General features: G+C 36.9%; 1 protein-coding gene across 1 annotated transcript in view; it reads left to right on the top strand.

Moving 5' to 3' along the window:
• Window positions 1–25,361, top strand: part of NEK7 (NIMA related kinase 7) — a 68,536-nt gene that overhangs the window by 17,992 nt on the left and 25,183 nt on the right. The window contains exons 4-7 of the mRNA XM_021547419.2: window positions 8,758–8,820; window positions 9,388–9,498; window positions 22,856–22,964; window positions 25,178–25,285. Of these exons, the coding sequence (XP_021403094.1) occupies window positions 8,758–8,820; window positions 9,388–9,498; window positions 22,856–22,964; window positions 25,178–25,285 (391 nt within the window). The remainder of the gene's footprint in view (window positions 1–8,757; window positions 8,821–9,387; window positions 9,499–22,855; window positions 22,965–25,177; window positions 25,286–25,361) is intronic.

Raw genomic sequence — 25,361 nt, 5'->3', positions numbered from 1 at the left:
AAATTTTAACATAAGAAATGAACTAATTATTTGTTCAGATACTTTGTCTTAGCAATTAGCAAATTTTAAAATGTTTAAATCAAAAGCAGCAGTTTAAATGGAAACAGCTTTTCAGACTGAAACATTCCACTGTCACACAGGCAAAAGACAGCTCGAGCTATGCCTCCATCCAGTCTCATTTTCATTCTCTTTTTGTTTGGAGCTGCTCAGAGATGTTAGTTGTAAGACCATTGCCCTCTGGATTTACTATGAAGGATCTCTGACAATGTGTTTAATTTTGAAGTCAAAACTGAAATTGGCATTTCACTTTTGATCTTGTGATAAGTTTAGTGTAATACTTGAAGGAATCCTGCCATCAGATCTGAAAGGGTATTTTTACTTTTATAGACTGCAAGATAATATGTGTAATATTCTGTAGATTGTTTTCTAGAGTTTCTGCATTTTAATAGTTTTGGTTTTGTTGAGCTAAATGCATGCACTGTACATTTCTCTGTCATATCTTGACTTGTTGATCCATTTCTATGATTTCCTGTGTGCTGCAGCACCAGGAGGCATGGCTAGTCCTGGCAGTCATAAAAAAGGAGACTTGGTTCCCCCTTCTGGGAAAACTGCCAGATATATACTACTTCAAAAGCTGAAATATATTCTAAGAACTTTGATCAACAGTCTTAAAACATTAGGCTAATTCTTCCTTCATTTTCAGCGTGTGAGAAACCAAAAAGGTCAAATGTGACTTGAAATGCATGTCAATTAAGGTGGATGTGGAATGCCTGGGTACTTGAAGAAAGTCATAAAAGTCCAACCATGAAATTTTTATAACAGTGCTTGCATTAAGAATAGAGGCATTTTAGCCTGTGTACTCCTAACAGCATTTCAGAAGTCACTCACAGCAGACTTCCCAATTTGACAGAAGATTTTTTCCAATGTCTGAAGATGACATCATGCTGTTCATATGCAGGTGATGGTTTCTACAGCATAAAAGCTTTCTTACTTAATTTTTGTTTAATCTTTTAATAAGTTTCTAAGAATATACTGGGTTGTTGGTAGGAAATAGTGTTAGAAAGTTGTGCCTTTCCCAAATGGCTTTATCATGACAGGGGTCCAATTGTCTTTAAGTGTCCAATGTAGGTTGTTGATTTTCCAGTAGAAGTTATTACCTAGGGCGCATGAGGAGGGGCTGTGTTCTGTGTAAAGTCACATCCAGGGGCTGGATGTGTGTAGGAGATTGTCTGAATGGGAAGTGAGATTTGCTTAACCTGGAAGGGGAAAAAATTCCTAAGCATGTAATCACAGCTCAGAAGGCTTGTGTCAGTACAGGGTGTTTGGCACAGCCATTCCAGCTTTCATAGTCCATATCTAAAGGTGTTCTTTTTGGACTTTTGGACAGAAGACCATCTAAATTGTTACTGTGCTCCTGTGATCTCTCTTTTGGTAAATATAGTCACAATAGTTAATTTCACTATAAAAATTTATTTTCATAGATGTCTTTTGTTGAGAAATAATTGCTTTTCAGAGGAGCTGAAAAATGAGTCTGCTCTATAGAGGTGCTTCTTCCTTTTGATTTCGGTCATGTTTGGCTTTATTCAAATTAAAATACTCCTGTTTTTTTCATGCCTTCTTAATGGAAGCTCAGCATGGACAAAACAGGAGAAATGCTTCTTTCAGTTATGAGAGAGGGGCTTTATTCTCTCTATTTTACACCTGTGTGTGGATTTCACTCCCTACATTAAGACAGTGTCTTTAAATGATCTACAATGTGTTAAGTAACATAACTGAGATCTGCACTTCTACTTTTCCATTATCTGCCCATTCTCATCTCGCATCTTCTCACATCTTACATTCCCTCCTTCCTCTCCAATCTTGCAAATCATGTTTGTGCCATCTCCTCCCCATTGCATTTTCCTGGCTGGTTAGGTGTGTACCTGTTTACTTTAGGTGTCTTTGGTAATGGTACCCCATGTGTGTCTCTGCTGTCAAGGGCTTATGGGGCTTAGAATAATTCAGTTATCCTCTCTTGGAGTTGCAGGATCTCAGGCTGTTATTATTTCCAAAAGGATTTTCAGTTTTGTGTTCTTACAAAGCTTTCCAACAAGAATGTTTATTTTTCCCTAATAAAATTTTATTTGGCTGAGATATGTACAATATTGATAAATGTTATTTTAATGGTACAAAATGTATGTTTGTGGAATAAAATGTGAGCAGAAACAAGTAGCAGTAAGATGCTGTGGGAGAAAGGACAAGCAGATGGTGACAGAAACCACTCTTTCTGAATTTGTACTTGCTGCTGAGTCCAGATGACAGAAATAAATAGTATTCTTGATTTGGTTTTTATTAGAGTATGTAGCACAGTGAGAACTGTTTAAGATTTTTTAGTAGTAACTTAAATAGCAGAGTTCACAAAATGGTATGTTGGGTCTTTTCTTCCTGTTGTACCCTTTGTGCTTCATCCTCCCATGTTTGATTTGTTTTTTTTGTAATTAGGAAAGTAATAATTAAATAATCTCCTTTACCAGCATGAAAGTATGCTTCTGAGATGCTGTTAAAATATTACCTAAATAAAAACAGAAATAAAATATATCTTCACTACTCAACTTTTACAAAAGTCTAAACTATATTTTGAGTTAAAGAAGCATCAGAAGAGATCAGCCCCAAGTAAACTGTGACCATAGCAGTATAAATTGAAAAGCTTCTAGGTAAGTTTCTTAACAGGTGGTAAGTCTCAAATCCAAACTATGCTGCAAATGATGCCTGAGGAGGTAGCAGTGCCTCTCTGCTACTGCAGCTCTGGGTAACTCCTGCAGCAGAACACCTGGGGTACAGTGCAGTTTCTGAGCAAGGACCACTGCAGGAGTCCCTTCCAAGGTCACAGTAAGCATTTGCTGGTAACAAATCATCATTAAATGGCAAAAGAGTGGTAAATATCTAAGTTAGTGCCTGTAAGGGTGGATGAGTTCACTTCAGGAGCTATTTTTTAAGGAAACCTTAGCTACTCAAAATTTCAAGTATGTAAAGCTGCATATTTCAACAAAATTTCAGATTAATTGCATTTCTGCCTTACATTGTTCCATCCTTTTTTTCCTTTCATTCCAAAATTGGAGGCCCCATGTTAGAGATTCAGACAATGAATCCTTTTATCTAGGCCGTACATTCATTATTCATTGTACATTGTCAGTGGGTTGCTACTTCAGTCCTGAATTACAGTTAATTAATCTTAGAAAAGCACTTGTAATTTCACACTTTATGAAGCACTATTGTCTCAGCACAGCAGTGCTGTGGTGGCAAAATACTCTAATGCTTGTTGCTGTTCAGTATTGTATCTCTTAATATATCTGTGCATTTGGGTCTTTATTTTGCTTACTTCTCTGGAGGTTTATGTTACAGCAGTTATGCTTGTGATTTGGTTTGGAAATGCTTTTTGCAATTTTTATTGTATACGGAATTTCAAACAGAACAGACAGGTTTATCATTTAAACTTACTGTTTTCAGTGCCAAAAAGGAAAATCTGGAAAAGTGATGGTCTTGAGCAAGTGAAATCAGGTAGATTCCCAACTTGGCTCTTCACTTCAGATGATGGTTTTGGTTGGCAGCTGGTAATTGATCAGATACAGTCTGGACTTAGAAGCTAGGCCTTGATGTTCTCCATCAGGTTTCTAAACCTTCTTCCTATGCCTGTGGCTTTCTGGGGACGTGTATATAAGAACTTCACTCAGGAAGTTAAACTCAAGTATTGCAACTCCTTTTATTAGTTTACACATCTGCATAGGAGCAATTCCTGCTCTGAAGCTTATAACAGCTTAGAAAGTATTCTAAAAATACCAGTATCTCTTGACAGTACTTACAACTGACATTTCTGGAATGCTGAAAGAAAAAGGCTATAATCTATGCTCACACGAAGGTACTACAGAAGAGATTGAGGGCAAAGTTACCAGAGATCCCTTAGTTGCATAGCACACAGAAGTGTAATAACTATCAATATGTTTTTGTCCTTCTACTCTCCCTTTGTATACAGATCATTGCAGGATGAGATAAAAAACTGAGAGCTAAAAATGTTTATTTCACTCTGTGCTTGCAAGGTGGGAAAAAACCTGCTGAGAGTTTTTAAAATGCTCCTTTAAATATCTTCAGCTGTATTTGCCTAATTGTTTTAAGGAGTTTCACAGTAATTGCTACCTAAGGTAAAAAGCTTACCACAATTAGAATTTTTGATTATACTCTTTATGAAAACTGTCACATCATAAAAATATTTGCTGCTTATTAGATTTTTTTAATACTATCATACTTCATTTTTAGAAGTGTTGATCTTATTATAGTCCTTGAAAATAGAAATTGGGGGAAAAGAATTAAAAGTTTAAGTAAGAATATATTGCACTGTGCAGTTTGTGCTGAGTGGAATTGGTGCTGACTGGAGAAACTTACCTCCAAACTGAATTACCCTGTGATCCTGACCTCATAAGTGGGAGTCAAGAATTTGGGTTATTGTTAGTCTGATGAATACTCTAGCAGTCTAATCTAAATACAGCAGTTATTATTGTTAGCCAGTTACAGTGGTGATAACACTTGTTGGCTAATTACTGCTAGTTTCTAATAATGGATGTGTGGAGAGAGCATCACCAGGGACCTGAGCGCTGCTGGGAGAATACTGGTAGTATCTTTGTGTGAGACTTTGCTGTGTGATTTCAAGCAGTCAGTTTGTGTTGATCCAAAAGCTTATTGTTCAAGCCTATCCAAAAATCCAAAGTTTTTTTAGACTTTTGTTGTATCTGCCATGGTTTCCTTCAGGCCGTGCAGTTGCAAAGCTCAGCTGGATATAAAACTGGGTTAGACACAAGTCATTTGACTGCAATGACTTGGTTACAGTGAAGTCACTCAGCTGCAAGGCATGTGCTGCTGCAGCTAAAACCAAGCTCAGAAAACGAGTGCAGTCCCAGAGAAGGCTGGACAAAAGGTTGCAAGTCCTTAGGCAGTGTGTGTCTGGGCTGGATGAGACCTGTGGCCTGCTGATGGCCGTGGGGGTGCTGTCTGTGAGTGGAGGTCGTGTGCTGTGAGAGATCTGTGTGCAGTGCTCATGCTGGAGCACAGGCTGACCTTTCTGCTGGGCTTGCTGACTCATAGGAGCTGAAGGTGGAATTAATCCTCCTGCAAAGCTATAAACTGTTCCAGTCGTGATGGGAGTACAGCCTCCACAGTGTTACACTGGTGGCCAGTCTGCAGCAAGCCTCTTCTGCTGAGCAGACCTTCAGAGTGCTGCCAGGTGCCCTGTGCAGCTCTGACATGCACTTGAAAGGATGTTCTTCAGGTCTTCTTCCATTTCTCAGGGTAAGACATCCTTCAGTGTTGAGTCATCTGCTGATGAGGAAGAAAGGAGGTTTTTTCCTTGTGTTTACAGTAACCTTCTTGTGTGAGCTGACATGGCTTGTTACACTGGCATCCTCTGGTCTGAACTGCAGCAATCTGGCAAAATAAAAGATCATCTATTCAGAGAGAAAATCTCTGAAAGCTTTTTGTATCTGGTGTGATTCAGAGGCTCTTCAGAGGCCATGGATTGAATATTTTCACCTTTTTTTAGGTTTTTTTTTTTTTTTTTGAAATTAATGTCTGTGAAACTGAAATTCTGGATTTCTGGGAAATGCTATTTATAGTCTTTTGAGGTTAGATCTGGATCAAAATCTGAACCTAATGCTAAACTGTAAATCTTAAGATTATCTGTATTTGTAGTTGTATGGATCAGATAAGACTCATTTTTACTGCCTTGCTATATTTAATTTAGGTAATTCTTGAAATATTCGGTTTAGCTGAAGCTGTGACAAATTTGCAAAGATGCTTATGAAGTGCAACACAAGTAGAGGGAGTCATGTTTATAAAACTTTAGTCTGTCCTTTGGGGAGAGCAGCTGCTTGGTCTAGTGTATTCCATGCTGCTTAATAACAAATTAGAAATATTGGGAATACTATCCAGAATACACAGACAAAATTGTCTTTCTTTCTTTCCTATGTCTTGATTCTAGATATTTTTATAGGCCTGTGTCTAAGGTTTTATTTTTTTGCTCTGTTATTGCTTTATGTGAGGTACTGATTTATGTCCCTAGCAGAGGTATAGCTTGTAAAAAAACTTCTTGAAAAACCTGCTTGTTTAGGTGCATAGGGAATTGTTCCTGGAACAGGTAAATCAGTGTGCCTCTTGGTATATTAGAACACATGAGCAGGTGCAAGATGGCCTGATTTGTCACACAATGAAGCTCATTGGTTTGAATCTTGAAACTGTGTTTCTGGTCATTTTCCAAATCTTACAAGGAGATGGTTTGTGTACAGTTTTTAGTCTGGAATTCTGTCCCCAGTTTTGATTTGGTTTTCCAGGGTGGTTGAGTAGAATCTCTCTATGATTTATAAGGAATGATCTTATCTCACTGTTGTCTAGAACGTGGTGAAAATTGAAGCCTCAAGATGCTCCTCTATACCTGTTCCCTTTTTTCCTTTGCTTCCTGGTACAGTTTACTGGTTGTTTTGGGAGATGCTGTATACATATTTTCCATTTTTTGGTCTCTCAGGTTATAAGGAAAAATATTTGATTTCATGCCTTCTCAGTATTACCTCAATTAATGTGCTACCTGTAATATTTAGGGTTTTCTAAAATGTTTCCCAGGAAAATCATTAGACTCCCTTATGACTGTAGCAAACCCTAGGACTTTAATCTGTTGTTTGAATGAAAAAGCCTTGCTCTTCAATAATTCTAAGTGCAGATCTATACCAGATGCAGGCTATTTCATCTCCTTCACTAAGTTTTCAACTTGAACTCATAAGCTCTTGTCTGTTTTCATCAGTGTTACTTATCTGTTAGTACTTGTACCTGTAATTTCACGTATAATACTCTTTTGTTCTATTACATCTGAAATTGCTTTATTTCTTAATGTTAGAATTCCTTTCTTGTGACTTAAGTTGCTTAAATAACTGCTTTTAACTCTGTTTCTTTCCCATCATCCTGGCATTAGTATACAAGTAATTGTGTGGTGGTTTATTCAGTTTCTTTCTTGTTCAGTAGTTATGTTTTCTTTTTCTTCTCTCTTCTCTTCTACCCCTTTTTTTACTATCTGCAAGTCTGTTTTTTTTTTGTTTGTTTGGTTTTTTTTATTATTATTCTTTCTTTTCCTTCTTGAAAAAGTGAGTCTGGTATCCACTACAGGCTCTTCTTTCTGATGCCAGCTCTGAGGATAGAAGATGGGGAGGTGTGAAGAGAAGTAGTGGTTAGTCAAGAGCACATGTGTGCCCTGGGAGGCCTGTGCTCCATACATGAGGTTTCCAGACTTTTCCTTTCAGTTGATTAAAGGAATGACAAACTCACTGTGCAGAGTGGTGTAGAAAATAAAGGTGAGGTTCAGCAAATCATATGCAGCCTCCCTGATGTGTCTGAACCTCTCTGGGGAGAGGGAAGGAAGGTGTGACGGGTGTGAACAGTTAGGCAGCTGGTTTGAGATGACCTCTTTGCAGACATTCAGTACTGACACTGCTGTTAATCCATATTTTTCTTTCTGGACTTAGTGGCAAGATATAAAATACAAATTGTCAGCTGTTGAGCTTTTGGTTATTTTGAGCTTATGGAACCAGATACCTGTGATCTTCACAGGACATAATGCATCTTTTCTTGGTGATTGTCTGTCTAGAAACATGATGTGCACGAGAAGTTCTAACTGGAAAAGGTAATTTTGTAAATGTTGTGGCAATGAATAAAGCTGAGGGTGTCTCTTATTCTTCTGGGTAGTAAAATATAATATGCAGACCACAAAGAAGTTGGAGATTTTTTTTTTTGTTTTGTTAAACTTGTTTGTTAAATTCAGAAATTAATCACAAATGAGAGAGGAAGGATTCTTAGAGGAAGCAGCATTTTGGTAATTTTTAAGGGAAATAGTGTATGGAGGTGCACATTTCAGCAAGTAAAGTGAAAACCCAGAGGTGGTAAAAAAGGGAGTGAAAACAGACATTACATTAAATATAGATGTGTAGAATTTGGACAAAGACTCTAATGGCAGAAACAAGTACTTCAAACAAAAATTGAAATTAGTGAAGAGTAATTCTAATTCTCCAGGCTAAGTGTAGAAGAGAAAATGAGATACATTACAAAATAATTTGGAGTAATTATGAAGTGGGGGAAAAAATTAAGAGCAGAGATGTCTAACTGTAAAAGCCTGTAAAAATCAAGGTGACTGATGAGGGCTTAGAGAAAAGGGCTCTAATAAACAAATAGCATAACCCAAGTCACTTTGCTGGCTGAAGGGAAGGAAATGGGAGAGAAGGAGTTGGAGGTGATAATGAAGTTTTGATCCTGAGAGTAAAATAATATGGATTATTTAGAATTGAAGTGGAAGACTGTAGCAAGACTAAGGGGAAAAAAGGTATGCTCAGTATTAAGGAATTAGTTTGTGAAAAAGGTTTGGCAGAATGGAATAGGAACCTGAAATTTGAACCATGTATAAGGTGTGCTAAATTACTGCTGTGTGTTGGAACTGATATGCAGAGGTGGCATTTAAGTCATTGGAAAGCTTGTACTTAAAATGTACAATTTTTTTCCTATGAGGGGGCTAAAAGAATAGCCACAGCACTAAATCAGTGCATCAGAGCATTAGAAATATTTCTTACTGTAATATTACATCTTGCCATGAAATGCATAATCCAGATTGCTTTATGGATGCTATGAAATAATGATAATAATTACTCAGTTTACTATATTTTTATCACTTAATAAAAATGTTTTATCTCTTGTGCATAGATATTTGATTTAATGGATGCCAAAGCCCGTGCTGACTGCATCAAAGAAATAGATCTTCTTAAGGTAAAAGATTTATTTAGAAAACATGCAGCCATCATCAAAAAATGTTTTATGTTTTTCATAGACATAATTGAGGTGTCCACTGTTTTTTGTGTAGCGTTTTTAAAAGCCTCATTTTGAAGAATTTTGTGATCTTTATTACTTTAGAAGTGAATACTGAGAAGTAAATCTGATAGAATAATGAGTAACACTTCTAGTAAAAGTTTCTGCCAAAATTAAAATATTGTCCTTTGTGCTGTAAAATCCTAACTTCAAAAACTGATTTTGCTATTTACTTCAGAAATTGACTTCGCTGTTCCGGAAAATCATGCTATTGGACATCTACATTGAAGCAAAATTCCTCTAAAACTGCAGTGTCAGTCACCATCCTGTCAGTCAGTGTATCCTAAAATGCCATTGTGTTCTTGCAAAGGATTTGTAAATGCTTCTTATCGGCATATACTTCTAATTTGTATCATATTGAAATGGATTTTAGAGGTTGTTTTGTTTGCCTAAATAAGAATGTTTGTTAGTCTTAAAACATGTGGCATGCTCTACACTAAAATGTAAATTACTATTTTGCTTTCCTAGCAACTGAATCATCCAAATGTAATCAAATATTACGCCTCATTCATTGAAGACAATGAACTGAACATAGTGTTGGAATTAGCAGATGCTGGAGATCTCTCTAGAATGATAAAGGTAGGGATTACCTTTTTTTAAAAAAATAAAGAGCTTGTAATGTTCAACTTCAGCTTTTCATTCTGTGTGATTGTCACTGGGTGAAATGCAGTGAAAATGTCAGGATCTGTAAAAAAAAGTAAGGTGTTTAGTCTGATCTTGTTTTAGTGTATGCCAATATTGATACTTATGTAAGTATTTTTAACACTTTGCTCAGAATGTAAGTGCAGATGGGGCCAGTAGACTGAAGTTATATCAGCACTGTGGAGAAGGAAAAAAAACCTGTAACGAAAAGCACTGTCACCATTTAGAACAATCCATTTTAATGGCATTCTGGATGTTTTGGCATAATTGTGTTTTGTGTTCCAGTATCCTATTGTCACTAATAGCAGTAAAAGCAGAGAACTGCAGCCATACAGCAGAAGGGTCTTCTTGATCTTGAACTGCTAAAAATATATTTCATATTTCTTTGAGGTCACATGAAGCGAGTTTACTAATATGTGGTTTTGCATTATGGGTTAATTGTCGGGGTTTTTTTGTAATATTTAAATGCCTGTTTAGCTAATCAGAAAAATTTATCCAAGAGCTGTTGTTTAAAATTCTGTATTCTAAAACTTAGATGAAGTTTTAAGTGCCTTTTTAAATGTTTCTTTGTTATTTGACAACTACTTCCTCTTGTTCCCTTCCCTTTTTCCACTGTGTCTTGGGTCTAGTATGTCCTTTTAGCATTTTTCCTTGTGTGCACACCATCATTATTGCTGTCAACACAGCACAACACCACTTTGGGCACAAACAATGCCAGTCAATTAGTGTTCACTCAGCAGCACCAGGCACAGAACACAGTTGGGCTGTTTTGCTTGGGACCTACATGAATAGAGAATGTTAATTTCTTCATTAATGACTTTCATGCTGATTTTTTTTTTTTTGAGCTTTTGAAGATTATTCCTTTCTAAATTGATAATTGTGAGGTAGGATAGTCAAAATTTAGTTCTAAGCAGGTTGACAGCGTCTGTTAATATTTATAGCCAAATGTGATATTTTTTTCATCTCATGAATTATTAATTCTGTGGGCTTACATTTCATAAAACATAAAGGAAGGTTTGTCTTTTCTTTTGAATGTTCAGTTTTGACACAACAGTTACTAATATGAGTACTCTGTGACAGATTGCCTTATGGCATGTCTGGTCTTATGACCCACTGAAGCTTTTTCTTTTTTCTATTGCTTTTTTTTATTATTTAATTTTAAATCCAATGTGTGGCTTTTTCAGTGCAGTTGGCCTCATTACACCTTGTTCAAGTCGGTGGGTATTTCTTACAGGCTCGATCTTGGAGGCACTTTGTGATTGTCCTCTTAACACAGGGATCATGTTTAATGTAGCAAACTTAGATTGCTGTTTGATGTTAATGACAGCCTATCAGGCTATTATTAAATATGTATGAGGTGTCACAATGCGCAGTCTTCATGCTGCTGGTGGAGGAAATGATTTGGTAGATTACTTTGACAATATGAGTTTAAATGTGGGGCTCACCAGTCTTAAAAATGTATTTTAAAAATTGCCTGAAAAATAAGTGATATGTGGAAGTATAGACTCTTCCTAGAAGAGTGGCTGCCTGTCACACTATTAATGTAAATAACTATGTTGTGTTATCAAGACAAATAAACTGCTTTGGTTTCCAGTGTTCTTGCTAGAATGTTGCTCTAAGTTGTTGGAGAATGTTGAGACGCCCTTAGAACAGTGTTTGGGTACCAGGCTTGTGGTGACTTGTAGAGGGGATCAGGGATGTTTCTGAAATTGTAAATGACCACAGCTTGAATGACGCTAAAACCAATGTTAATGTGAGGGAAAACTACTTAATTAGTTTACTTAGGTATTTGTTATGACATTATTGGCACATCAGAGAATACTTACAAGGCTGCCATGCCTCACAGTGCACCGTAATGAATTCTTTAGTTCTTCCCTTAATGAACGACATCCTTACTGCCCCAGCTTTCATATAGTCCCTCTTGTCACCTGCAGATAATGCTCTCTTTGTCCCCATTGAGTAGACAACTGAGGAAAATCACTTGGTGCATTCAGATGTATTCTAATAGAATTCATAGAATCTGCTGTATGTCCAAAAAAAGCAGCTGTGCATTGGCATTTACATATCACATAATGAAAGCAGAGGTATTTCGTGTTCTCTGCAGCTGTGTTTATGTATGTACATACACAGATTTAATCCACTTTACCTTAATTATTTTTTTAATGATCTCTGTCACAGGGAGATGTTTCAATATAGCCTCCATTCTCCAAAAGCAAGAGAGTTCAAAACTGAGGATTTCTTACTGTACAACTTCTAATGGCCTGTTAGAATTCTTAAAAGTGGCATATTGGCATATCAGCAAAACTGAGAGGGAAACATCAGTGAAGGGGAAATGTTTGTGTTTTGACTCTCAGCTGGTTTTGCACTGCAGTACCTTAGCACTGCATATCCCCTCTGTAGGCATGGTAAAAGAAGGAAAAACTCTTGATTTTTCTGCCAGTGAATTAGATTGCTGGATACTACTACCTCAAAGATACTACAAGTAAATCACTGTTAACTATTGTGCTAAGTCCCAGTTGCTCATGGTCTGTTGTTTGTCTGTGGTCTCCTCTGCAGAACATGTGACAGGACATGGCTGCCAAGGTTCAGGGTAGTTCATGAGAACTGGTGTTACCTCATAATACAACCTCCTTCTGCAATACAATAATATGTTGTAAGGCAAGTTTGAGGCTTGATCCCTGTTCTTGTTAGTCATGCTTCTCCTCTGCCACAGTGACAAAGTGAAAATTTTCTGTGGGGTTTTTAGTTTGTTTTCTTGTTTTCAAGCTGCAGTTGATATATTGGATAAAGAAATTGCCACAAAAAAAGAAGAATCTATTAATCAAATGAAGAAAATACATTATAATAATTCAGTAAAAAGAGCTAGTTTGTAAAGATGTTGGAACAAGAGAACTTGAATTGTTGTGCAGAATAATTAGTGTAGGATTTAATGTTAAATATAAAATTACTAGGCTTGCAAGAAGGGATGTTATCTAGGCAGTAAAATCCTGGGGTTTTTTTAACTCAGCAATAAACTTCAAAGTCTATTTAATTTCTGCAGTTATTTTTAGTTTTTAAGTTCTTCTGGCAACATAGTGCACTGAAAAATATTTCAGACTTCAAACTGAATATGTCATACAGATCTTAAGGAACTTAATCATGTTTTGGAAACAAGCATAAAAGCTTTCATCTGAAAAGTTGAAAATATGCGTGCAGCCTTCTCCAGATAGATGGAAAAATAAGTTGAATTCTACAAAATGTCACCTAAGCTCTTCAGCCACTCCTCAGACAGCACTTTTTGTGTGTATTTTTTCAACTTTAAAAAAAGATAAACATACTATAATTAGTTAGGTAAAATAATAAATATTTTAAAATATCTGTATGTAATCCCTATTGATATCTCCAGTTTCTATAGCTAAGACCAGTGAAATCTTTATTCTTGAACTTGTTTTTTATAGGTTAGTCCAAATGCAGGAATAGTCACTTCTTCCCAAGTAACCGATGCAGATCTAAATTGTTCCTTGCAGGAGCTGGAGCTCTGTTCAGACTTGTTTGAAATCTCATAGATTCTAATTTCCATGTTTCACTAGTGGTGGATATTTTGGGCTTCACTGTATGAAACTGCATCAGGCAATTTCTTCTCTCCACATGGTCTGGAATGGAGCCCCTGCTTCCCATGCCAAAGTATATTAGCTCTGGAGTTTGAGACTTTGCAGCACTCAGGGGTTGGCTAGCTTACCTGTGTAAGGGCTAGCTGCCCTGGGTGCTTCAGAGCCCATAATTACCCTTCTCTCTGCAGTGAAGCTGGCTGTGTTGCTGGGAGTGGAGAAATGTCACTTGGTTTTTTTCCAGCTGTTTTCTGGTGGATTGTTGTCCTGGAATTGTGCTAGAAGTGTAGAGATGCTTTTGCAGAAAGTAGGATTTTCTGCTAAGTATTGATAGTACATGGTTGCTATAGTTTGACTGTTGAATTGCAATAGCAGTAAATTTCTTTTGCTGTGATATTTGCAAGAGTTTTGTGAGTATGAAGTTAGGGAAGCATCTGTGTAGGGAGGAAGTGCAGTGTCAGAATTTAGCAGGCCAGGTGTTCAATTTTATATGCCCTTTCCAAAATTTTGGGAAACCTTCAGCTATTGACTGGAGGTTATTCTTTGGTTTTCTGTCTTTTTATTATCTGAAACATTGATCTAAAACTTTAGCAATTGCAGGGGATAGTTGGTGTTCCTGTTTGGGAAGCTGGTGGGAAAATTGGTGTTTCCTGTGTATTTTGAATGGCAGTGTTGCAGAAGCTGTTTTCTTCCATGCACACACATGTCCAGCAGGACTAACTGCTTGCTCCTAGGATTGCCAAATATTTAGTTGTGTGAGAATGTTTTCAGTTTGTCAAAATATAGCAATTTCCTGCTAAAATGTTGCATGCCAATGCTTCATTATAATATCTTGCATCCATTGAATCTGAAATACTCTAAGTCCCTTTGTGCCTTGAAACAGATGTAAAACTCAGGGGATTTTTACAGTAATGGCTGTGAAAATTTACCTAAATTTCAATTCCTCTAACATATGTGCTTAACAGAAATTGCTGGAGCATAATTCCAGAAGTGGAGAATTCCTGTACATGTAGAGCTGTGTGAACCTGCTGCGTCTGTCGGTGCTGACACGACCTGAGTGACTGTCAGTGCTTCCAGCTGGAGTAGGATGGGTGACTGAAGTGGCTTTGCCAGAAACAGCTTTTTCTTGATGCTTTGGATGGGCTGAAGCTTTCCTGTGTCTCGAGGGTGTTTATTCTTTCTAACAGCCCGGGAGAGGGAGTAAAATGAGATGAACATGGAGAAGACAGAAGACAAAGGAGACCGAGGAGTAGGCTGGGACAAGTAGCTGAGTGATCCTTAGGCACAGAGAGAGGATCTGACTGGGAAGAAGGAAGACAAGCACACCTGTGCTGGCTGGCTGGCAGTGTTTGAGAGAAGGCAGACAGGGAATTTATGCCACTAGGAGTAGAGACTGAGGAATATAAGAAAATAAGAGTAGTATATTGGGAAATTGTGAAATGGGATTTCCAGTACTGGACATGGGGACAGGGAGGTTGGAGAGGAGCTGATGTGTTGTCAGAGAATGGGACAGATGGGGCAAGGATCCTTGAGACAGACAAACTGCAGGGAGACAGCCTGGATGGGCTCAGTCAGAGTGGCTGGGAACAGGATAGGATGTGACTCTGTTCAGGGTGCACCTACTCTGTGTAGAAATGGTTGTAGCTGTGCTGTCTTCTTTGCTGCAGTGGTCATTTACTAGGCAAGGAATTTGAAAGACAAAGGTTTTGTGATTACTATAATTCAAGGTTTTTCCAAAGACCATCCTTACTTGTTCTTTTCCTAAGGGATACTGAATAAAGCACTTCAACCACTGCTTTTTGGGGGTAATTCTAATTGCTTATTTTGTATTTCTGACATTCAAGGCAAAACTCTGGGTCTTGATTAGTAGAAGTATTGAGCTTTCACAGCTTCATTCTGAGTGGAAACTGTGCTTTGAAGATGAACTGTTTCATAAAGCTATGTATGTTGAGAAGGAGGTGCTTAAATTGGTGCCAGAATTAATTAACACTTTTGATCTCTATTCTTGGCCCACATTCTAATCTGTAAAATGGGGATATTACTACCTCATCATTTCTAAGGCTATTTGTGAAGATATTTTATTAATTTGATATTCCAACAATGCATACTAGGAAACTGTATCCCTCCCTGAAACTTATATTTAATAACAGGTTATGAATAGTGCACAATAAACAAAGCCCAGAGACATTTTCAAACTGCTCATTAGCTGAGTGTCATGAATGAATTAGTAAAGGGTCTTCTACCATAAAGAAAGCAGAACTGAAAATTGCATGCACACACTCTCAAGGGGGAGAAATTATGGTGGCTCTAATTCTGAGATTTTTCTTTTACATATATTTATGTCCAAATAATTAACATAATGGTTTTGGGGAAAGTATTTTTAAAGTAGTCTTTTGTGCATGTTTGTGTAATTTATTTCGTTTCATGATACTGATTTATCTTGATCTATCATTGCAGATTTTAAAACACGGAATCTGGTTCTTTTGGCTTTCAGCAGTATCTGTGTCTCTGTGCTTTTTTTCTTTCCATGACTGCTAGATTTAAAGAACAAAAAACCCCAGTACCACCACCCCCACGCCAAGCCTCCTCACACAAAGTATTTTTATTGAGCATATGGTTATATTTTATAATATAGAACAGTTTGGCACTTTGCTGAAGTTACATCATTGATATATGTTAAAAGCTTCAAAATATTTTTTTCCTCAGTGGTTTATTTTTACTTTCTGTATCACCTTTACCTTAGCTCTTTTCCATACTCATTTTTGAAAAAAAGCTTCAAAAGATAGAGTGTAGCTTGAAGAAGCCTTTAATATAATAGCTAGTGTAACACAGAGTGTGCTAATTACAGATCAAAGTGAAACTATTTTTATGTGCCGTTTCCTAAGGGAGGAACCTGGGGCTTTGAACCAGTCAGGCTAATTTTTGCCACTAACCTTTTTTAAAGCTGCTAAAAAACTTACTCTTTTTCATATTTTTTACCTCCTGTAATTAAAAAATAGTTAATCCTATTCAACTTTGTGTACCTGTGTAGCAGGTGAAATGTGGGGTGGGGTGTTCCGAGGGGAAGCAGCTGCTCTGTGGATGGAGCTGTGAAGTCTTAAAAGAAAAAGTGAAGGCACAGAGCCCTGGCAGGGTGGTAGAGCTGCTTCTGGTAAGCTTTTCCTCTATCCATGTGTGTCACTGGGGTGTCTGACAGTGCTCCACTGTCAGCCACAAGCAACCACTGTGAGAGCAGCAGCACCAGTTTACCTTGTGTGTGTTACATACAAGTGCTGGCAGAATGAGAGCTGGCTGGTCCCCCAGATTGCAATCAGTGGGATAATTGGGCTGGGTAATTGCCAGGCAGCCTTGTTAGTTTTGCTGTGAGTCAGCCGTTGTGTGTGTCTGCTGCTGGAATAATAAGAATAAGTAGGCAGGTTTTCTGCTAAAAAAATTAGACAATCAACAGCATTTTGTCTTGTGGTCAGTTGCCTTCACAGACATTACACCTGAAGCTGTTGTGGAAGTTCTGGCTGTACACACAGGAAAATAATGGTGTCAGTCAGCTATGAAAAGTTAACATGGCAGTAAACTTCATTTAACTTATACAGACTGTTCCAATAGGCTTTGGAGATTTCATCTCCACCTTTGCCCACTCGGTCTAAAATTGTCTGTGAGCCTTTAAAGAGCAGGGAGAGTTGGAAAATTTTTATTGAATAATAGTTCTGGATACTTTTATTGTTTGAAATTACCTGCAAACAATACTTGGGAGTTGCATTTGAAAAATCTGCACTGTCAGTGTTTGCACTAGGTGGATAACTTGCTCAGAATAGAGATTTCAAATTTGTCTGCCTTGTTTGTAGAGACAATTGTTAAAAAAAGTTGATAGCCTCTGTATTTACTGTGTCATGGTTTTTATTAGGAAACAGAATTAATGATTCAAGCTTGAGTTTCACCTCTTCGTGCTGTACCAGTTTTCCCAAGGAGATTTTTTCTGGAGAGAGATGCATATAAACAAATACTGCTGAATTTAAACGTGTGGTTGTGTAGTTTAAGAAGCCCCACTCAGCAGTAACAGCAGAGACAAGAAAAATGATGCAGTATTGGAAATTTATATTAGTGGTTCTGCAAGTATATTGGATTTCAGTAGGTAATCTCTATTTCTGAATACTCTGTCCTTGCTCTTCTGCGTCAGCAGAAATGTTAGGTGGAACAGAGGGACTGTAGGTGGGCTGCTCAATAAGGAAAATTGAAATGAATCCTTGCAAAGAAAGTTGGCTAAAAATATGTTTATGTAAAGTGACTTTGTGCAGAGCTTTCTAAGGAATATGAGCTTAACCAGGAGTCTTACTAAGTTTGGTTATTAGCATGAAAGAATATATAGGAAAATGGAAAACATGAAAAATTTTCCTTGCATGTTTTATAGGGCTTATAATTTCTTGTAAATGACTGTCCTGTTTTTGATTTTGTCTGAAATATGATTCTGTTTGGGAAGATGCTTCTATCTCAGTTCTGTACTGACCCTGCAGCATTTTTCTGGGTTTTTTTCCTTTTTTTTTTTTTTTTTTTTTTTTTTTTTTTTTTTAAAGGGAAAACCATAGTTTAACTCTGACTTGGCCTTCTGATGCTAGTAGGTACTTCTAATAGTACCATTATTTTACATGTTAATTTTTTTACTGTATCATAGTCTTTTGTTCTTGATGAAATAAAGTTTGTTGTATACCAAGATGTCTAATAGAGGAAGATTTAATTTTTTAAAACTCTTTTTTTGTGAATTCTGAAAGGGTAAAAAATAAATGTATGGCAACTCCAGTAAGGGGAGATATAAGCAACTGTTAATAAAAGTTGGAAAACAAACCAGGTAAATATTTTTATTTTAGTCACTTTATTGGCTGACTGCTTGCTGCTTTTGGTATGTTCAGTTGATAGATGAAAAATAGTTTGGGTGGGTTTCTTTGGTATTTGTTCTCTTTTTACAAGTAAGAGACAGCTGCTGCTCTTGAAATGTAGGCAAATTTGATGACACTGTATATCAAACTGAATGAATGAATCAGGATGTGGTGGGAAGTTCTATTTTTGTTCTGCATAGAAAGCGAAGAAAAATGGCAGAAAGCTTGCCATGGTCTAAACAGATGGACAGCTGAATTAATCAAAGAACAGAACCAGACAAAACTCGAGGATGCTGTGTTGCTACTAGAATTATATAGCTTTTAAGATATAAAACAAGACTTAGGTACAGATTTCCTTTCTACATTCAGGAGTCTCCAAAACATTGGGATGTTGCTGCCCATCTTCACCAGTCTGTCTTGCTGACCCTGCATGCCCTGGCCTGTTGTGGTTTGTTTCTGTTGTATGCACAGAGTGAGAGCTCTTGCTTGTGCTTCCAGAATTTCCTATTGTGGCTGCCTGACCTCCTCTTTCCTCTTTGTTCTTCCTGCTTGTCCATATTAAAAAAGCTCCCAAAGAAACACAGTCAGAAGTAGTCAAGAGCTTTATTGTGTTACCCAGAAGTTCTGTGTAATCATTTTTGCATCTCTTTCCTCTTGATGAGGTTCAGATTTCTTTCCACTAGTATCTGGTCATTGAATCACTGTTTTATAAGTCTATACAGTAAAATATAAAAACTTCCCATTTTTTATATTTTTTGCAAGTTGTAAATGAAGTCATGATAACAAAAAGATGTGATCAAGGTTCTTATTAAATCATGAAAGAAAGGAAGGAATCTATTAAAAGTAATGTAATCCATCATTCTCATTTTGCTTTTCTTCCAAATATTGTCTTTCAAAAAACAACTCTAGGCTGTAGCATGTGCAGGGAAAAATTCAGATATATGTTGTTGTGGGTTTGTTTGACAGTTACACAGTTCTTTTCTTTTTTTAAATAATGAGTCTGCAAAATTGTTTGGATGATCAATTTATCAACTCTCTGCAAGAGAAGTTCATAAACATCTTGATTTCTTTACTCCAGTTAGCTTCTTAAACACTCATTGTGTTGTCTTTTTTCTTATTTATTCCTATTTTTTCTCTATTCAGTGAGACCTAAACCAGACTAAATCACACCTTAAAATCCTCTGATACACCAACATCGGAACTGAATGCTAAAGTTTGTCCAGGTGTGGTTATTGATACGTAGGCAGTCATATCTGAATCTCTAGTTGTGTGTAAATCACCTCTGTTCACTCTCATTTGCAAGAAATCCTTAGGTTTCCTATAAAATCCAAGCATAGTCCTGTGCCTTTGCTGTAAGTATTGTCTGAAATGTGGCTTTTAAACCTAGGTAGGACCAGCTTTTAAGTGCTGTCACTTTTATATCTGGAGTTTAAAGCATCATCTTTACAAACTCAGTGTAATATGACTTCTGCCTTGACTTCAGACTTTTTTCTCCGTTAATCCTTTGTTTTGTTTGTCAAGAAACAGAATGGCATTTGCTGTTTAAGTGCGGGGCAGCTATATTTAATTTCATTATTATGGAAACATTTGGAGCATATTTAACTTTTCTTTTAGCAATTCATTAGAGAACCAGGAGAGTTCTGTTTTCCCACTATGAAATTGCTTAGTCATTCTGTAAAAGGGATGAAAATATGAACTGGTGATACAGCCTGCCTGCCTCAAAGCTCTTTAAGGCATTTGGCTAGAAGATTTATGACCACCAAAATGTCCCGTTTTATTAAATGTCTGAATTGCTCTTTTATCCACAATGTACTGGCATTGTGGTGACTCTTCAAAGTAGTTTCTTGTGATTCCATTCTCGGATGGAGATGGAAATTTCATGGGATATGGCTTTTGAAACAAATAACTCTTGCTGGGAGCCAACCTGCTGTGAAAGTGTGCCGGGTGTTCTGTTTACCTGACAAAGCACTGGCTTGCTGCACTGCCCAAATTTTTAATGCACATGTACAAGCAGCTCCCTTTTTGCCCAGTTTCAACTAGTTTGAGATTGATCTTTCACCTCAGACAGGATCATGTTTATTTAATGTCACACCCTAGAAGGTCATCAGGCTGAGGGACATCAGGGCTGTCCTTTGAGCCTAAGACAGGTGGAAGAAGGGGAATAATCAGGACTTGAGGATGAGAGCACTTCAGAGAGAGCTGTATGTCAGGCCGTGTTTCTCTGAGGGCAAATCTGGGCGGGTAATGCCAACCTGTGTACAATGGGAGAGAGCTCTGAGGTTAACTGGGTGCTGTGGACCTCCGAATGCTTCAGGCACTAAGCAGTGGTTTATTTTCAGCATTGACTGTGGTGTTGCTTTGCTGTGCTACAACAGAGGTTCAAATTATTGTTGCAGCATCGTAACTTCTGCATTTTGGCTTCCATGTAGGGAGGGAGCAAACACCACAATCGTTAGAACTGCAGTTTGCATTGTGGACTATTTTAAAATGAAGGAGAAAGGAAAGGATCGTGCTTTGAATACAGTTCATGTGTGCTATATGAATTGAATTACACTGGCATAAAAATAGGTTTGCCTGTGTTTTCCATCAACTTACATTTCTTGTTAGAAGGTAAGGTTCTAAACAGAAATGGAATTTTCCTTTTGACTTTCCTCAGAACTAACTGTCTGCTGGACTTGTTTCCTAAAAGTGTGCAACTTGTTTCAATAGCTAGTTTTGCAAAATTCATCTTTTTAGTGATGGCTTTTCATCACTATTTTACCTGCTGGTAGACAACAGCCTAAGAAAATATTGAAGTGTAGATTTTGAGGGGAAAAGATAGAATAATTAATTATTCAACATAATGCTAATTGAGTTTATCTTAAAGATAATGATATTATTTGTAAGCCCATACAAATGAAAATGTTGCCTGTTTCTTTGTTTAGTTTTAAACATTGTTAGCAAATCTAGCATCTCTCTTTTCCATCCTCTTTAGATGGATAAATTCTCTGGGGTTAAGTAATATTGTTGATGCTTTCAGGAGGAGGTTATTATTGTCCTGCAAAATTATTAATGCCTTTAGCAGAATGAGTCTACTTTAAGTTGCATCCTTGAACTGTAAGAACTGAAGCCAATTTTGTAGTGTACATCAGCTACAGTGCTAGCGATGGCTAGTAAATGAAGTGTTAAAAGAAAACTTGTACATAAATACATTGAAAGTGCACTGCTGTACCTTAGATAAATCGGAATGGGAATGTGTAATTGACAATCTTCCCGTTTCAGGCATTTTGTGAATGGCCTTTCATCACTGCTTGTACTTGCATTCGAGTTAAAAAAAATAATAATTCAGAATGTTTAAATAAAGTACCTAGTTATAATTATGATAATTTCAGAATGCATTTTAAATCAAGGAACTGTGCTTTCATGTACACATACTTAGATGTATTGTGTATTTGTTTTTAAATGAAAAGAAACCTGGTCTCCATCTTCCTGTTGACATCAAACAGTCCTCTGATATGCAAATCCAGCTATGGGGAGAACAGATACACAGGGTTTGTTTGGATTCAGTCCAAGACTGAAAGAAAATTATATTTAAAGACGTAATTTATATGCTTTGCCTCATTTAAATGAAAATGCATTTTGTAATAATCCCTATAACAAAAAACATTTGGTGGAATGTTAAGATCCTTTGTACGACTGATGCATTTTTGCTATAGGTAGTTTAAAAGCATCTCTCTCATATTCCTGTGTGTCTGTAATGTGCAGATGCAGCTGTCAACTTCTCAGTGGCATGTTTTAACAGAGTATGAAAATATATTTTTTTTGTAAATTAATAAATGTTTGTTATGTGAACTTTCTTAAGGCGTGCATGAGTGTGAAGTCTGTCTGTACCCACAATTAAAATACATCAAGTACTTTGCTTTCCGTCTAAAATTTTGCTAGTCTTAATGTTTATGTATTTTCTCCTTGCGTTGAGCTTCAAAACCTGACACAATACAATTTCTTTGGAAACATAGGCTAAACAAGGAACAATTTTTCCATCTTTTTCCCTTTAGCTGCAGCATTTATAATGATGAAACTTTTACATTTTAACATTGGCTGAATTCCAGGTTTTCAGTAGGTATCTTTGGAGGACTGTTAGGCAGTTCCTGAATACCACATTTGAAGCTGATGTGTATAGCAGAGTGTCATTGTTTTGTGTAAGCTTTAACAGACCAGTGAACTGTTACCAGTGATCAGGAATAGGTTTTTATACAGGATAGAAGATACTTGAACAGAAGTTACATCACTGTGAAATTTTCAGAAATCAGTTCCTTTAATTCCCTTTTGTGTACTGCAGAGGTTTTTAAAACTAATGTGATCAATTTTTTGTACATGATCTTCGTGACTCTGTGATATTGCTATTGTTTTTTTCTTTGTTTTAGAAAATGAGGGTATGGAAATAAATTTTGGTGTGAGGAAATTACCTAATTTCGGACGTTCTGTGGCACATAACTTTATATCTGGCCTTTATTTGTTCTATGGTTACTTTATACTAGATTACTCTGACCATATTAATCCAACACTGAAGAGTGCTAAATACTGTATAAATCCTTTTTTGGGGTAGGAGTTTTATTTTATTAATGTTATTTGTGTCTCTGTGTGTAGACTGACTTATAAATGACTCATCACATGCAGTGGTGATACATATATTAATATTTAAGGGGAAAATTTTCTATGTCAAGAAATTTTGTTAAACCTTTCACATTAGGTTGTTAACCTCTTGTATTTTTTATATTTAAATTAAGGATTTTCTGTCTTTTTTCAGTAATTTTATGCAGGTTTTAATTTTTAACATTCACTAACCATGTTTTTTTTAAGCATTTTAAGAAACAGAAGAGGTTGATTCCTGAAAGAACAGTTTGGAAGTACTTTGTTCAGCTTTGCAGTGCCTTGGAACATATGCATTCTCGTCGTGTTATGCATAGAGGTAATACAGGATCAAAGATGGCTTGTCCTTACTATACCTTTGACTGTGTGAGATTTAAGCTGGATGGAATCAATTTTGACAGCTGAAACATTGTATGTTTCTATAAGATTTTATAAGTAATAGAAAACTGAGAGAAGTTTGCGGCTGTATATTTGTTGTTGTAGGCATTTGTTTGATAGTAAGTTTTTCAAAATAAGCGATAGTTCTGTGAGTGATGGATACCCTGCCATAGCTGCTTCATTTTTCTGGCTCTTACCTTCTGTCCTGTATTTATTCTTCTATATTTGCCTGTTTTCTTGCCCAAGTGTTGCTACCTGCCTTGCACAGATCTGTCAGTCCATTCTTTACAGCGCTTGCATCTGGTTGTTGTAGAGTATCTGCTCCTGCCCTGCTTGCTCATGATGTACAGGCCCTTCTCCCAGTCCCTCCTCTATTGGATTATGTGCAGGTGTGAGCATTTCCTCCAGTTCTTTGCTCCTTTCCACTATCTCCAGTCTCTGTGTCCCAGCAGCCCTGGTAGTTGCCAGCTATCCCTGTCAGGTACTAAGTTCCTTGGTCCATTTTAAACCTCGCTGCTGCTGTCTCCTCTGGATGTGGTCTTCATTTCACCTCATAACTCTTGAGTCAAAGAAAATGGATCATAGTATAACTTATTATTCGATTGCTATTTTTTTCCCCTTTCTAAAATCCCTCTGGTTATGGAATTGTGAGCTGTGTGCAGGCTGTCACCTTTAGGGTTCAGGTGACATTGCCTGTCTTAGGTTGGTGGCTCCCTATGCTAGAGTGCAGCTCACTGCCTGATAGGAACAGTCCCTTGATGTCTGCTGAATCTGTCATTTGCAGCTGGAAATTTTGCACCCTTAGCAGATGAGCTTAGAGACCCCTGCCCCTGCAAACGCCTTTCCATTGTGATTCTCCCTTTTTTTTTTACATTTGTGCATTTGTGCAGATGCCTGCGAGTACAAATGATACAAAGAGAAGGACATAAAATACAGATTATTTCCATAGTGTAAAAGTATCTTCCTTTAATATTCTTATAATTAATTTAGTTAATTTCTGTATATTTTAGCTCAAAACAAAAGGATTTAAGTTCCTTAAACTGAAATACTAAGTTCGAAGCTTCTGGCAAACCTATGGCAAATCTAATGATTCCATGGTTACATGCCAAAAGCAATGACAATTAAATCTATTTTTAAATTGAGCTATATCCGTGTTGGATTATTACACAAAGGGTTATCCTAACTCCTGAAAACTGGGTCAGATAGCAGGAGAACATAATTACTTCTGTCTTCCTCTAAAGCTTGTAAGCTTTTGTAACTTTTTTACTGGAAACCTGAAAATGCTGGTGTTTGAAGGGTTATTAACCTTTTACTGTGCCTGTATCTTATACAAACTGTAATCCCCTCTTATCAGAGTGAACTGATTTCTGTAATTTTAAAGCTAGGGTGGATTGCTCTTCAGCAGAGTAAGAGCTAAACTCCCTTGCCAAACAAATAACAGGTCAGTTTATTTAGAAGACTAACAAGGTAGCTATCTTGTTGGAAATCATAGAATTAGAGACTCTGCTGTTGTCTCTAAGGAATTGGATTAAAACTTAAACTGGATATTACTTGTGAAAAATAACTGTCTGGGGTATACATCATTATTTTTCTTTGTTTCTACTTGATTAGCCCAATTCTGTTGATGAGTTCAAATAACCATTCTCCTGAGTAAACTTGTTTCTTGTTTTAATGCCTGCTCTTATAGAGAATCAGCTATCTATTTCAAATAAATGACGTTATGCCACTGTGGGTAATTTGATCAGCAAAAGTGATGAAAAATGCTGTACAGTTCTTGAAAACATTTTTAGGCTGTTACTTAAGGCATAACAAAAGAGGTTCTCTAGTTCTAATGCAAATCCTTCTATGTAGCTCATATAAAGTAGTAATGATTCCCCTGTATGTGCTTCTGGACTTAGGGTGTGTGGGTTTTTTTTGTTTGTTTGTTTTTTTAAAAATACTTTCCATGGCTCTTGGTTTTCTTCGGTTGAGTGATGGTTGTACTATTAAAATTGTGGATTTGAAATTCTGTATTCTGGGCCCATTCTTTCTGATTAGCTCTGTCAAATGTTACTAATATTGCCTGTAAATAAAATCCTCTATTATTAATAGAAGAGTAGCTTTTCTTGCAACCTCACTGTGACTTTTAAATTTTTAAATTTATTTTTCTTTCAGATATAAAGCCAGCAAATGTGTTCATTACAGCTACAGGAGTAGTAAAGCTGGGAGATCTTGGACTTGGTCGATTTTTCAGCTCCAAAACCACAGCTGCCCATTCTTTAGGTAAGCTTTCTTTGAGGTACAGGTGTTGGACAGATAGAGTATTTTATATGGTGGAAATACTGTGCCCCACTCAGGA

The sequence above is a fragment of the Lonchura striata genome, chromosome 9 (genome assembly GCF_046129695.1).
Source record: "Lonchura striata isolate bLonStr1 chromosome 9, bLonStr1.mat, whole genome shotgun sequence".
NCBI lineage: Eukaryota > Metazoa > Chordata > Aves > Passeriformes > Estrildidae > Lonchura > Lonchura striata.
Note: the sequence above shows the minus strand (reverse complement) of the source record. Positions and strands in the feature narration are given on the sequence as shown.